The 16,388-nt window shown below is 36.8% G+C and overlaps 1 protein-coding gene across 6 annotated transcripts in view; it reads right to left on the bottom strand.

Annotated features, from left to right (window-relative positions):
- asap2a (ArfGAP with SH3 domain, ankyrin repeat and PH domain 2a) overlaps window positions 1-16,388 on the bottom strand; it is a 93,283-nt gene that overhangs the window by 25,082 nt on the left and 51,813 nt on the right. For all 6 annotated transcript variants that reach the window (XR_010892471.1, XR_010892472.1, XM_067366569.1 and 3 more), the window contains exons 5-11: window positions 14,005-14,054; window positions 9,232-9,361; window positions 9,034-9,119; window positions 7,439-7,514; window positions 7,234-7,320; window positions 1,302-1,405; window positions 337-406 (exon numbers count right to left, since the gene is read on the bottom strand). Coding sequence is in view for 4 of the 6 variants with exons in the window: in XM_067366569.1 (XP_067222670.1) it covers window positions 337-406; window positions 1,302-1,405; window positions 7,234-7,320; window positions 7,439-7,514; window positions 9,034-9,119; window positions 9,232-9,361; window positions 14,005-14,054 (603 nt within the window). In the remaining 2 variants the exon portion in view is untranslated. The remainder of the gene's footprint in view (window positions 1-336; window positions 407-1,301; window positions 1,406-7,233; window positions 7,321-7,438; window positions 7,515-9,033; window positions 9,120-9,231; window positions 9,362-14,004; window positions 14,055-16,388) is intronic.

Here is a 16,388-nt window from a genome sequence, read left to right as displayed (position 1 = left end):
AGTCTGCGAAAAACAGTACGCCTAAAGAGTATGTCTGAAAAACAGTAGGCAGATGATGATCCAGCGAGATTCTGAAGTGCGCATTTGATGGACACTTTACTGTCCCATGAGGCCACGGGAGAGGATTTATGAATGGAAGTGAAGCAGTATGTCCAAATTTCATTCATACTACCCATATTCACACTATGTCAAGATATTTTGGCCCAACCCTATTAAAATTGAAAGTTACAGTGTCACTGCTCGACTTGACATTTCAACTACCCAGATGTTAGTTAGTGAATGTATAAGCATATGAGCACGGAAACCAATCAGATATGAAGAAGGCCAGTTCCGTACCGTCCCGTGCGAGATGGTCAAATAACCGTTCTTTACTGTGCACTTTCTCTTCTGCCACACTTTCCGCAACCTGAGGAAGCAGGAAACAGTAAAAGTCACATCAACATTCAACAATGACTCTTTGAAGGATTAGTTCACTTCAGAGTTAAAATTTCCTGATAATTTATCCCCCCCCCCATGTCATCTAAGATGTTTATGTCTTTCTTTCTTCAGTTGAAAATAAATTAATGTTTTTCTCCAAATAGTAGACTTCAACAGTTACCAACGGGTTGAAGGTCAAAATGTCAGTTTCAGTGCAGCTTCAAAGAGCTCTACATGATTCCAGACAAGGAATAAGAGTCTTATCTAGTGAAACAATCAATAATTTTCCTAAAAATGATCTTTTTAACCACAAATGCTAAATCTTGCACTAGCGCCTCGCATTACATAATCACGTTGGAAAGTACCGACCCAGTGTCTACAAAGCGAACATGCAAAGACTAAGCCAAACGCCCTTTACAAAAAAAGGTAAAACAACGATATTGGATGATTTTGATGAGTTTTTAGCCCTACCGCAGCACTTCCGCCTATGTCACGTGTGACCTTTCCAACATGATTACATAATGCGTCTGGGATCGTGTAGAGCTCTTTGAAGCTGCACTGAAACTGACATTTAGACTTTCAACCCGTTGGTAACTGTTGAAGTCCACTATATGGAGAAAAATCCTGGAATGGTATCCTCAAAAACCTTAATTTCTTTTCAACTGAAGAAAGAAAGACATAAACATCTTGGATGACATGAGGGTGAGTAAATGATCAGGAAATTTCAATTCTGAAGTGAACTAATCCTTTAGGAGTTAAATACACTGCTCTAAATGCATGATAAATTATGCAGGATGGACTTTATTCGCTGATATGATCATGCATTAACTCACCATATGGCATTTTAATGCACAGTCTGTTATATGATGTCAAAAAATGATTACCCATCACTCTTCTTATAAAGGTTCCCACTGCGCTCCGTCCCATGTTCTTTGTTGCCCTGGGGCTGGTGTAGACTGTAGGTGGCGCTCTGTCTAACCTGTGAATCCTGTGAGGAGATACAGATATGTAAATGTATTCTCTGCACACACAGCAGCAGTGAACCACTGGCATGTCAGCAGTCAGAGGAAGTGAAAAGCTGTGTTTTTGTACGACAGTGTTGTCACTCCAGTGAGGAAATGGGAGCAGTGGGCTTCAAGTGTCTCCAGGGAGCTGAGCTCATTTGGAAATGCACTGTTTTGGAACACAAGGCTCTGAGCCAGAAATGAGAACGCTGCCATTTTAGTACTAATGTTCTGAGTTGAGCGAAAGCCAAAAATGGGCTGTATTCTGACAATGTGTGCTGTATAAAGCTCGGGTTAAACATAGTGCTATATCAATCAGGGTTGGATAGAAGACATCAGTGGCAACGTTGTATGAACTGCACTCAGAGCCTTAGATTAGATCAATTAATCTGCATTTTTTTCTTCTACATTTTGTAAACAAAAGACAAATGCGCAAATATGATCATGTATATCAAGTAGGCACTTACTCTCCTAGACTTCGTTGCCAAAGGACGGTAGCATTAAAGAAGAGAAGAGAGCATTCTTTAGACAGGTCACTCATACATTTTGCACACCAATCTGAAAACAACACTACATATGGTAGGAAGTGAATGCGTCAAACTCCAAACTTTGGGTAACACCACCAATATCCAGTTATATTTGTAATGGTTGATAAGCAATAAAATACATTTTAAAAAAAATAACAGAACAGACTGAATTTAGGCTTAAACATTCATCAACTCACACATCAGTAGTGGTAAAAAGAAGCTCAAGCATGTTTGCTTGACATGCAAGAACCAGTGAGGTTCATTCTCGTGTTATGAAGCACTTTGAGCTTCTGCAAAAGCCATTGAGGTTCATTTTCGTGTGTTACGCAGCACGTTTGAGCTTCACAAGAACCAATGAGGTTCATTCTCGTGTGTTACGCAGCACGTTTGAGCTTCACAAGAACCAATGAGGTTCATTCTCGTGTGTTAAGCAGCACGTTTGAGCTTCGCAAGAACCAATGAGGTTCATTCTCGTGTGTTACGCAGCACGTTTGAGCTTCACAAGAACCAATGAGGTTCATTCTTGTGTGTTAAGCAGCACGTTTGAGCTTCACAAGAACCAATGAGGTTCATTCTCGTGTGTTAAGCAGCACGTTTGAGCTTCGCAAGAACCAATGAGGTTCATTCTCGTGTGTTACGCAGCACGTTTGAGCTTCACAAGAACCAATGAGGTTCATTCTCGTGTGTTACGCAGCACGTTTGAGCTTCACAAGAACCAATGAGGTTCATTCTCGTGTGTTACGCAGCACGTTTGAGCTTCACAAGAACCAATGAGGTTCATTCTCGTGTGTTACGCAGCACGTTTGAGCTTCACAAGAACCAATGAAGTTCATTCTCGTGTGTTACGCAGCACGTTTGAGCTTCAGCAAGAACCAATGAGGTTCATTCTCGTGTGTTACGCAGCACGTTTGAGCTTCACAAGAACCATTGAGGTTCATTTTCGTGTGTTACGCAGCACGTTTGAGCTTCACAAGAACCAATGAGGTTCATTCTCGTGTGTTACGCAGCACGTTTGAGCTTCACAAGAACCAATGAAGTTCATTCTTGTGTGTTACGCAGCACGTTTGAGCTTCAGCAAGAACCAATGAGGTTCATTCTCGTGTGTTACGCAGCACGTTTGAGCTTCAGCAAGAACCAATGAGGTTCATTCTCGTGTTACGCAGCACGTTTGAGCTTCACAAGAACAAATGAGGTTCATTCTCGTGTGTTACGCAGCACGTTTGAGCTTCACAAGAACCAATGAAGTTCATTCTTGTGTGTTACGCAGCACGTTTGAGCTTCACAAGAACCAATGAGGTTCATTCTCGTGTGTTACGCAGCACGTTTGAGCTTCACAAGAACCAATGACGTTCATTCTCGTGTGTTACGCAGCACGTTTGAGCTTCAGCAAGAACCAATGAGGTTCATTCTCGTGTTACGCAGCACGTTTGAGCTTCACAAGAACCAATGAGGTTCATTCTCGTGTGTTACGCAGCACGTTTGAGCTTCACAAGAACCAATGAAGTTCATTCTTGTGTGTTACGCAGCACGTTTGAGCTTCACAAGAACCAATGAGGTTCATTCTCGTGTGTTACGCAGCACGTTTGAGCTTCAAAAGAACCAATGAGGTTCATTCTCGTGTGTTACGCAGCACGTTTGAGCTTCACAAGAACCAATGAGGTTCATTCTCGTGTGTTACGCAGCACGTTTGAGCTTCCACAAGAACCAATGAAGTTCATTCTTGTGTGTTACGCAGCACGTTTGAGATTCACAAGAACCAATGAAGTTCATTCTTGTGTGTTACGCAGCACGTTTGAGCTTCACAAGAACCAATGAAGTTCATTCTTGTGTGTTACGCAGCACGTTTGAGCTTCACAAGAACCAATGAAGTTCATTCTCGTGTGTTACGCAGCACGTTTGAGCTTCACAAGAACCAATGAAGTTCATTCTCGTGTGTTACGCAGCACGTTTGAGCTTCACAAGAACCAATGAGGTTCATTCTCGTGTGTTACGCAGCACGTTTGAGCTTCCACAAGAACCAATGAGGTTCATTCTCGTGTGTTACGCAGCACGTTTGAGCTTCACAATAACCATTGAGGTTCATTCTCGTGTGTTACGCAGCACGTTTGAGCTTCACAAGAACCAATGAAGTTCATTCTCGTGTGTTACGCAGCACGTTTGAGCTTCACAAGAACCAATGAAGTTCATTCTTGTGTGTTACGCAGCACGTTTGAGCTTCACAAGAACCAATGAGGTTCATTCTCGTGTGTTACGCAGCATGTTTGAGCTTCACAAGAACCAATGAGGTTCATTCTCGTGTGTTACGCAGCACGTTTGAGCTTCAGCAAGAACCAATGAGGTTCATTCTCGTGTGTTAAGCAGCACGTTTGAGCTTCAGCAAGAACCAATGAGGTTCATTCTCGTGTTACGCAGCACGTTTGAGCTTCACAAGAACCAATGAGGTTCATTCTCGTGTGTTACGCAGCACGTTTGAGCTTCACAAGAACCAATGAAGTTCATTCTTGTGTGTTACGCAGCACGTTTGAGCTTCACAAGAACCAATGAGGTTCATTCTCGTGTGTTACGCAGCACGTTTGAGCTTCACAAGAACCAATGAAGTTCATTCTCGTGTGTTACGCAGCACGTTTGAGCTTCCACAAGAACCAATGAAGTTCATTCTTGTGTGTTACGCAGCACGTTTGAGCTTCACAAGAACCAATGAAGTTCATTCTTGTGTGTTACGCAGCACGTTTGAGCTTCACAAGAACCAATGAAGTTCATTCTTGTGTGTTACGCAGCACGTTTGAGCTTCACAAGAACCAATGAAGTTCATTCTCGTGTGTTACGCAGCACGTTTGAGCTTCCACAAGAACCAATGAGGTTCATTCTCGTGTGTTACGCAGCACGTTTGAGCTTCACAAGAACCAATGAGGTTCATTCTCGTGTGTTACGCAGCACGTTTGAGCTTCACAATAACCATTGAGGTTCATTCTCGTGTGTTACGCAGCACGTTTGAGCTTCACAATAACCATTGAGGTTCATTCTCGTGTGTTACGCAGCACGTTTGAGCTTCCACAAGAACCAATGAGGTTCATTCTCGTGTGTTACGCAGCACGTTTGAGCTTCACAATAACCATTGAGGTTCATTCTCGTGTGTTACGCAGCACGTTTGAGCTTCACAAGAACCAATGAAGTTCATTCTTGTGTGTTACGCAGCACGTTTGAGCTTCACAAGAACCAATGAGGTTCATTCTTGTGTGTTACGCAGCACGTTTGAGCTTCACAAGAACCAATGAAGTTCATTCTTGTGTGTTACGCAGCACGTTTGAGCTTCACAAGAACCAATGAAGTTCATTCTTGTGTGTTACGCAGCACGTTTGAGCTTCACAAGAACCAATGAGGTTCATTCTCGTGTGTTACGCAGCACGTTTGAGCTTCACAAGAACCTATGAAGTTCATTCTCGTGTGTTACGCAGCACGTTTGAGCTTCCACAAGAACCAATGAGGTTCATTCTCGTGTGTTACGCAGCACGTTTGAGCTTCACAAGAACCAATGAAGTTCATTCTCGTGTGTTACGCAGCACGTTTGAGCTTCACAAGAACCAATGAAGTTCATTCTCGTGTGTTACGCAGCACGTTTGAGCTTCACAAGAACCAATGAAGTTCATTCTCGTGTGTTACGCAGCACGTTTGAGCTTCACAAGAACCAATGAAGTTCATTCTCGTGTGTTACGCAGCACGTTTGAGCTTCACAAGAACCAATGAGGTTCATTCTCGTGTGTTACGCAGCACGTTTGAGCTTCACAAGAACCTATGAAGTTCATTCTCGTGTGTTAAGCAGCACGTTTGAGCTTCCACAAGAACCAATGAGGTTCATTCTCGTGTTACGCAGCACGTTTGAGCTTCACAAGAACCAATGAAGTTCATTCTCGTGTGTTACGCAGCACGTTTGAGCTTCACAAGAACCAATGAAGTTCATTCTCGTGTGTTACGCAGCACGTTTGAGCTTCACAAGAACCAATGAAGTTCATTCTCGTGTGTTACGCAGCACGTTTGAGCTTCACAAGAACCAATGAAGTTGATTCTCGTGTGTTACGCAGCACGTTTGAGCTTCACAAGAACCAATGAGGTTCATTCTCGTGTGTTACGCAGCACGTTTGAGCTTCACAAGAACCAATGAAGTTCATTCTCGTGTGTTACGCAGCACGTTTGAGCTTCCACAAGAACCAATGAAGTTCATTCTTGTGTGTTACGCAGCACGTTTGAGCTTCACAAGAACCAATGAAGTTCATTCTTGTGTGTTACGCAGCACGTTTGAGATTCACAAGAACCAATGAAGTTCATTCTTGTGTGTTACGCAGCACGTTTGAGATTCACAAGAACCAATGAGGTTCATTCTCGTGTGTTACGCAGCACGTTTGAGCTTCACAAGAAGCAGGTTTGATTGAGCTTCTGTTTGTTCGCTGATCAATGTTTAAATGTGAATAAAAGCCTGAGTTAAATCTGATTATCATATAAAGCGATCAAGTTTCTTCAGAACATTTGGACAAAACCACTCAATTCACATGGATTAATTTTATGATCTCTTATATGAACTTTTTGAAGCGTCAAAATGGTAGTTGCATAGCTGTCAATGGAGGGACCGAAAATCGCTCAGATTTCATTAAAAATATCTTCATTTGTGTTTCAGAAATAAATGAGAGTCTTACAGGTTTGGAACAATATGAGGGTGTATAATTGCTGACATTTTATTTATTTATTTATTTTTTTTTTGGGTGAACTAACCCTTTAAGTTCCAATCGAGAGTAATATGCAACTTGAAATGAGAAAAATGTAGTCAATATCTGATAAGACTATGGTGGCTAAAAAAAATAAATAAATAAATAAATAAATAAATAAATAAATAAATAAATAAATGAAATAAAAATCCACATGATCCCAGATATACTGTGCATTCCTATAATACAGTGTAACCCAATAGTGTAATGAGATGGCGAGACAAATAAAACCGTTGTTCATGTGGCATAAAAAGGATTGTTACAGTAACTTGATTATCAGCATTCAGATTAAATGTGTGTAATCTCTTAATGTCTGTAATCATACAGTATATGCCAAAGCTACTTGCTTGAGAACATGCTTAAATGTCTTGAGATTGACTAAAGCTTAAGAGGGTGAAAAAACTAGCAGGAAGATAATGAAGAAATGAGTAGAAGTAAAACATTTTAATCAAACTGAGCACTGTAAATAGTGTTGTGGTTTTTCAATTGCTGTGAATTGTGTGAGATTTGATTTGAGATAGGACTAACCTCCTTCTGCTCCACTTGCAGAGCGGTCTTTAGCACGTCCCGTAACTGGGTTAGCTGCCTGCGTTCTTCATCTTGTACCTGTTTGATCTGAAGACATAATCAGAAGTGGAAACAGAAGTTAAAAATGAGAACTGATCTTGAGATCAGTAGTGTGAGCCACTTTAGGGCCGGTACAGCAGTGCTTCAGGAATGAAAAGTCTCTCACCGAGTGCAAATCTGTGGCGAGTTTTTCTATTGAGGGTTTGAGGTTGTCCACTGCTTTGAGACCATCCTGAAAGAAGCTATAACAGAAGACACCATGCTAGTTATTTTCCAAATAATTAAACACGGGCTCCATTTCAGTTTAAAAAAAAAAAAGTGATAAAAAAAATGCTGGACTTTACTGACTTTGACAATGTATCAGAAAAAAAAACAAAAAAACAACAACATTGTTTCGAGACATCCTCAAACTAACTTTTGTTTATGTTCCACAGAAGAAAGTCAATGTGGATGAATAAATAGTAAATGAGTTCCAGTTTTGAACTATCCCTTTAATTGCTTTAAACACCCAATAAAATATAATAACTAGGGCCCTATGATTTCGGGATGCAGTAAACAGAATTGCGGAATCCAGTCATATAAACGGAATTTACTGTTAAACACGGAATGTCATGGAATTTGTCAAATTTTTGATGAATAAATAAAAAGAAGGTCAGAACACTAGACTATTTAAATATGAATCCTGCATGTTGTGCATGTCTCTATGTAAATGAATTGCACAGATGTGCAGTTTTATTTACCAAACACACACACTGAAGCACGAGTGACGCTCACGGTGTTTTCAGCCTCTGCCGCCTCGCTATGTGAGGACATGAATGCATGAACTTCATCTCCAAAGCTGCTTAGAGAGTCACTTCATGAGTACTTTAAAATTTAATTTGAGAAAAACTATCATATCATAAACACACAGAAACGTATGGGTCTTAACGGCAACCCATCAAAATAAAAGTTTGGTTTAACTTAATGAAATTGTGACAGTAGAATTGAGCTATGTCTCAATATAATAATAATACTAACACTAATAATAATATTTTTTATTAAAACTTTATTTTAATAATCACAATTCTTCTTCCATGTTATAATTTTAACAGTAAAGCTCTGTTGTGCAGCACTTTGTTTGACAAAAAAATTTCATTTAATCATATAATTAATAAATTAAATTAATGTGTTACGCCTTTAGTTGATTGCCAGAAAAATTAAAATACACAACACAGAATTTCTGAAAAAAAAACAAAAACAAAACATTCCATAGAAATTAAATTTAAAAAATAATACATCGCTGTTTTTATGAATTAATTAGACATGCTTTTTGATTATTAAAATGTAATTAAAACCATTAAAATGGAATCCAGAAAACTTAAAACAGAAAAAGAATTTGGTAAAAATAAAACGAAATTTGAGGAAAAAAAACTATTGTTTCATACAGCCCTACAACTTTTAATAAATTGTTATTAAATTGTATAAGTTTCATAATTTTAATTAATTAGACACACTTTTGATCACTTAAAGTTTATTTTACCATTAAAATGGAGTCCCAAAACAAAAAAACAAAAAAAAAACAGAATCTAGAAAAATTAAAATAGAAAAAATGGAATTTGGGGAAAAAAAACAAAACAAACAAAAAAACAAAAAAAAACGGAATTTGAGGCCCCAGGGTCCTAAATAACCTAGTGAGCTGCCTACCTAAAAAAGCAGTTTTGCATCTTTTTATGCCTCTTAGGGTTAGTTCACATAGAACGTGTTTTTGCAGGTCAGACTTACTTGCACTGTGCATGAAAGTATTTGATGAGATTCTGGAGCAGGTCGACACCTTTCTTGATCTTGATTTCATTGACTTTGAGAAGGTACTGTAACAAACCAACAGAGGAGACTGAAGCACACACACACACACACACTGTACAGGAAGTGCCTATTACAGCACCATAACAGGATTCTCCAATGAAATTAGTCTCTTCTGACCTCACACATCTGAAGCTGAAAGAAACGACGCTCCTTTTCCATCTCTTCTGCTATCTCCGCTCCACTGATCTCAGTCCTGATCATTCCGTGCTGTCGGGCGTGCTCTTTTTTCTCCTTCTCTATTTTAGAACTGGGTGAAACACACAGACGACCTTAAAATTGAGACACACAAATACAAACACACGCACAGGAAACACTCATGCAGCAGGGCATTCTTTTCCATATGCTCCAGCAGCATATTGTACCCCACGTTACGGATGCAGCATTTCCTCTGTGGGGAAGGAGGGCTCTTATCTCAGACACAGGATTCCAGAGAGAGCCTCATGCATTTGGCTTTATATGCTCTCAGCTCCAGCGGCCGATCATGAAGCAGGCTGGCCATTTCTGGAACCTCTGCTTTCAGAGTTTGAAGCCTAGCGCGGAGATGTGATTAGGAGATGGCTGAACACTAGAAGCCATTTCCAAAACAAAACATTTCTAGTCAGTGAAACTAGAAACTAGGTAAAGGCAAAAAATGATTGTGATAAAATGCATCAAGCGCTGAGTGAAGTGATGTGTTAGCATGAGAAGCTGCCTCTGACAACAATTTTGATTTCTGTATTTTAGTGTTGGGGAGAAGCAAGACTACTAACTTAAAAGGGATTGTTCACCCAAAAATAAAAATCATTTTAGTTTATATTAACACGACAACAATGTACTAAACACTGAAATGCTTTTCCTTTGCGTTTTTCGCAACGTTGTCAAAATGATCCCCGTTCACATGGATCTGCAAAAACAACTAATAACGCTGTATTATTTATGCCAGGCCAGTAGATGGCGATGTCACTTTGTAAAGAAACACTACACGCCTAAACACGTAATACGCATGAGCATGACATCACAGTTTTCGCAAATTAGCGTTTTGTAGTTTATGTGCAGATGATAATGATCAAAAACTTGCACTTTGAAAGCTGTTTGGAAAAGTTTTGCATTTTCAGGCCCCTGAAAACACTGTTGTTGTGTAAATGAACAGCCAAAACGTATAAAAAGTTTTCAGTTTTTAGTTGAAAATGGTGTCGTGTAAACAGCCCCCAAAGACTATAGATATAGAAAGACGGTTCACTCCTATTACTTGTAAATGGGAGAAACTGCAACGCACAATATGGCGGAATATGTCCCGCCTTCTAAGTAAAAGAGCCAATCGCTGATTGATAAATTCATTGCGTCACTGCAGCTGCCGTTAGAAGCTCCAGTTCCCATAGAAACCTGAGACTCACGCTTAGGACTGCATATGTGCATTGGCTCGTCTAGCCTGAAAAATACGATTTTTTTAATGCTATTTGAGCATAAGATTTACGACATTTACGAAAATTTTGTTGCTGATTTGAAATATGTTATTTAATTGTGAGTTTGCCAAGCAGTTTTTGAGATTTTAGGATTCCCACATTCAAATAGATAGGTGTTGATCTTGGATGCCCGAAATAACTGCCCGGAGGTGTTGCAAATAAGGCCGCAGAGTGTACAGACTTTCCTTGAAAAGGACTTTGATGGCCCATTAGATTGTTCACCCAAACAAAAATTACTCACCCCCATGTCATTTCAAAATTGCATTTCTATCATCTGCAGTACACAAAATATATTATTTAAAAAAAAAAAAAAAAAATATATATATATATATTATATATATATTATATATATATATATATATATATATATATATATATATATATATATATATATATATATATATATATATATTTTTTTTTTTTTTTTTTTTTGGCGAGGTAGTCCTTTAACTACACTTTTTAATAGTGTTACAGAAGCTGTTCAAAATAGTGCAGCTTTTCCAGAAACCCATTAAATTACAAACAAGTTTCAATAGGTATAACTTTTTTCTTTTGTATAGATATTTTGCTTGCAGTATTATGTAAAAACTCTTTCAAATAACACTGCCAAGTCTGATTCACTTTAGTTAACCCTCTACCGCATAGTGTTGCCATATGGCAACATACTCTTTATGTTCATTTCCTTGCCACCGTCTCTTTAAGAGAACATTCTAGTTTTTTTTTGTTGGTAAGAGAAGACCTTAATTTAGCCAATGATGTGCTTTGGTTAAGTCACATGACATGCATTTTTTTCTGTGACGCGATATCTGACAGACTGCCATCTCTTGTCGGTAGTTGCTGAAAGCAAACTAAAACGTCAGTAATAAACAAGGACCCGCCCATGTCACATTTACAAAAAAAATGTTAACATCATCTCAGGTAAGGTATGATGACATATTCACCACTCAAAAATGTTTTTATGTAATTAGTTTTTGGTAAATCGAGAAAATGTCTGTGTTGCCATATGGCAACACTGCGCAATAATGGAATGACATTATTATAATAGGTTAGATAGCTAGCAAAGATCAGCTGCAGTCTGTTAAGCTATAACAATAAAAACATTAATGCTAGTGATATAATGTTGATTAGTCGTATGTTAAGGACTGCCATGGCATTTGTATTTTGGATTAAATCAACATCAGAGATCTGCCATCACAGCCATGTATAGGTATGGCCCAGACCTACCACTGTCCTACCATGGTGTCTCAAAAAGGCAGGTGTAAGTGGATGTAAGTGTATTGTTAGGGTAAAGAGCACCAAATGTGATGTCTACATGGGTCTCACCTTTGGAAAAAAAAAATGCTTTTTGAAGTTTCATACAGAAAAAAGGTGAAATTTAAAGAATATAAAGCATTATTCAGCAAAAGAGAATGGAAAAAACACAAGATGTTGGAAAATAAGTATAAGGTATTGTTTATAATTACTGCTAAAACTTATAATAGCACTAATTGATTCAATACAAACAACATTTCTGAGGAAAAATATGAACTATATACACTTACACTTATTCTAAGTTTTTCCACTATTGTACGTTGTTGCCATATGGCAACATATCATAAAGTACCTTAAAATAATATTTTTTTCCAAAATTCTTTTTACAGCACTTTAAGTTAAGCCATTCTAAGAAAAGAAAAAGAGTCAATTTTTTTTTTTTATAGATTTATCATAATGTGTGCGGTAGAGGGTTAACCATGGTTTCAATGAACATTTCAATTCAATAAAACAATTCAAAAACTTGCTGACTAATTCGCACCACTCAGTGTTTCCACAAGTCCTTGCACAGCATTGCAAGTTTTCCTTTCTTTTTTGCAGCCCAAAAAGTTTATATTTTAGCAACATGCCAATTTCATGGCTATTTTCATTGCGAAAGCCAGGTAACAATAAAAAAAAAATAATAATAATAATAGTAAAAAAATAAAAACTTTGATAAAAACTTGACAACTCAATGTGGTGTAGTAAAATAAATATTTAAGGAAATACTCTTATTTTTCTTTTTCTTTTTTTGTTGTTGTTGTTGTTGTTGTTATATTAATTATACATTGTCTGTAGAGTAAAATTCTTTCTATTTCAACATCTTGTAATATATATATATATATACCAAAGGTTTCACAGATAAGGTTTAAGCCTAGTCCCAGACTAAAATGCATGTATGCTGTTTTAACTGAAAGCAATATGTCAGTGCCATTGTTTTGTCTCAAAATGCACACTATATGTTTTTTCTAAGGCACGTTTATAAAAGCTGCTTAAATCCCCTAAAGGCCTAATCCTGGCTTAATCTAAACCCTGTCTGTGAAACTGGGCCATAATGTCCTATCCAATAAAGGCATAAAAAGTTATAACTTAAAAGCTGGGAAGCTAATATTTTTCAAAGTAGCCTTCCTGACAATGATTACTTTAGGTATTTCATCTGTACATCTGACAGATGGAAGAAATGAGTCTGAACAGACTCCCTCATGCCAGCACATCACTTCCACAGGTGACTATAAAGAACAGTCCACCATTTTCAGTGCAAACAAATCATGTTGTTCAATATCAAACCAGTTAAAAAATAAAATAACATAAAATGGTGGAGTGTTGCTTTCATCTTTGGGAGAAAGAAGTACACGCAAACAAATTAAATATGAATCGTGATTTGATGCTTCCTGCTGTTCACCTGCTCTCCCGAGGCACCACATTATTTTTAGCATCAGATTCTCTGACTATTACACAAACACAGCAAGATCTTTAGCACAGTCATCAGCAGGATATTTGCACTAATGAAGCGTGCCGCGCAAACTGCAATTTGCGAGAAAGCCGAAAGCTTTGCACAGACAGAGAGATTGAAGAGAACTCAAACTGTAGCGGCGGTGACGATGAAAACCAGTTTAATGGAGTTAGGGCCAGTGTCACGTTAGAAGACGGTTTCGTTTCTTTCTGTCTGGAAACATGAAGGCATCGGTCACAATCAAACACCGGAGATTGTATCCAGTGATGGGCAGGTGAAACATGTATTTGACGGAGCAAAACTGCTGATGATGGAAAACAGCAATGATATTAAAAAAGACAGGAATGTAAAAAGCACCTGCCTTTAAAAGGTAAATCAATTAATCAAATGATGTGTTATAAGAAAATATATTACCCTTTCAGTAAAGAATGTCCCTTGCAGCTTGGAAAATATATAAGAAGTGCTATATAAATGTCATACACTGTCGCATGCAGAACAATCAGTGTAAGAGCATAGGATAGGAGTACAGGAAGTGAGGTGGTAACAGTGACAGCTCATTATCCAGAGTGCTAGGCAGCACTCATCCCTCATTTGACACTCAGACAACTGATGTTTCCTTTCTATTTGATTAATTTTCAGACTAAGATATAAACATAACAAACATGCATGACAGAAATTAATAAATATTCTTTGAAAATGTCTTACACTTTAGTCTCATAGTCTTTCCAGGCTTTATCAAAGGGCTTCTTGAGATCCTGCAAGAGAGAGAAGATATGCATTAAAAAAGACCTATGACTCAACTTTCATTTTGACTTCCACAGTGTAACCCAAATAACTAAAGGAAGAACAGGCCGTCGTCTAACAGGGCTAGACGTTTCACTATCAGCATAATGTCTGGTCCAGGTTGTAGAATTTTATGCAAAGTTTTTTCCTCTGAAAATCACGGCATTGCCATACAATTCGACGTTTGCTCATTGGTTGTGTGTTGAATGCGTTGAGGAACATTAACGCAAATTAGTCAAGATTGTTTAGACTGGATGCATCAGTCAGCCAGCCAATCAGATTGGAGCTTGTGTTATGCACAAAAATGGCTATGCCATTTTGAGGCTTAAATTAGCTTAAAATCATCCCTCAGCTGCCAAACTCAGTGTACACCATCACGCATGATGTCATGCTCATAAAGAAAGTACCTGATGCCATGCCAGTGGCTGCTTTTTGTAATGACATCATCTGAAATCTTTAGGGAAATTCTCTGCTTGTACAAACAGAGCATTCTCCAGCAGCTCTACCGAGGGTTTACACTAATAACAGAAGGCTGTGTTTGTAGAGGGACTTCCTAAGAGTCCTATGCACTGCGCTAATGTGCTTTCATAACAGATGTTACACGCAGCTTGAGTTGTGCAGAAAACAGTCTCATCTGTGCCAGCAAAATGCGGGTTGACAAGAAAAATGAGTTCAAGAACACACATCCAAACATTCCACACTTGAATCATTGTAATGTAAATTAGAGGAGACAGGAAATGTCGTGCCCATTCAAACAGAGGTGTGATGTGGCAATTCTTTTTTAATTCAAGTTGGTAAAAAAAGAAAATTATATTATATTATATTATATTATATTATATTATATTATATTATATTATATTATATTATATTATATTATATTATATTATATTATATTATATTATATTATATTATATTATATTATTATATTATATATATTTATTATATATTTTTTTTTACCAAGTTGAATTAAAAAATAATTAAATAGAATTAATTAAAATGAATTAAATATATAAAATGAATTTTATATATATATAATATATAGTAATAATAATAATAAATAAATATTTTCAAATTCATTTTATATATTTTATATATATAAAATTCATATAAAGATTGCATTAAACAAATATTCGAACATTTCTACATTAATTTGGAGATTCAATGTGTACTACAACAAAAATATTTAACATTTTTATGTGTGCGATTAAAGGCGATAAATTACAGAAAAATGAATGATGATCAATTAGTTAATCATTAGCACTAATTAATTATCACATATATAATGTCATCATGTAACTATGACTATAAAAGATAATAATTGATAATGAAACTTAAAAATAATGAAAAACATCTTAAAAAAAATTATACATATTTACTTACATTTTTTATGATCTTATAATTTGAGCATTTACATTTTACAAAACAGCAAGAATTAACTTTAACTTAATATATTTGATATTAAGTAAATACTGTTCAGACACAACACAAGGCTGCAGATACATGTCAGCCAAACAAGTGAAAATTTAATAATTTGGATCTTTCATCCTCTTACCAGTTAAAACCTACATTTGGGCTATTGTAATTTCATTTATTCTCAATTATTTTATATTGGAACTATTATATTTAAAAAAAAAAACTCTGCACATAATAACATAACACATTTAATAGACTTTTATATTAGACACATTGTTTGAAGGAGGAGCATGGTGCAAGATGTGAAATAACTGATTAGTTAAAGAAATAGTCGACAGATTAATTGATTACCAAAATGTTGGTTAGATGCAGTGGTCAGTTGCATAAACTGCTTAAACGATTCTTAAAAGTTCATCAAAATTTTTTTCTTCAAGAATGATCATAACTTTTTACACTGTAAACCCTAATGAAGTTGCTTCATTGTTTTGAGTATTATTAACTTTTATTAACTATTTTATTAATTTAGACAAACTTAAATTGACCTGAAACTGGGCTGTGATTTCTATTCCCCAGCATGCTTGGCCATGACACCTGAAAGGGAGAATATGCAAAAATTAAATGTTATATAATGTTTTTTTTTGTTTTTGTTTTTTTGCTATGCTCATTTAGAATAGTTTCTGTTATGTGTGGTTTTTGTGGTGTTACTGGTGATGAGTGATGAGTAGAGCAAGAGCTTAGTTTGTGAACAGGTATATGTTAAATGTTTTATATTGCCGTACTCTTTCATCAGCATTGCTATGCAATGCTAATGCTATCAAAGAATTGTGTTACCAATGGATTAGCTAGTTATAGCTAGCTAAATTTCCACTACTAAAAACATTTAAGTTGAGATT

This window comes from Chanodichthys erythropterus, chromosome 18 (genome assembly GCF_024489055.1).
Source record: "Chanodichthys erythropterus isolate Z2021 chromosome 18, ASM2448905v1, whole genome shotgun sequence".
Taxonomy (NCBI): domain Eukaryota; kingdom Metazoa; phylum Chordata; class Actinopteri; order Cypriniformes; family Xenocyprididae; genus Chanodichthys; species Chanodichthys erythropterus.
This window is presented reverse-complemented; position numbering and strand designations above follow the sequence as displayed.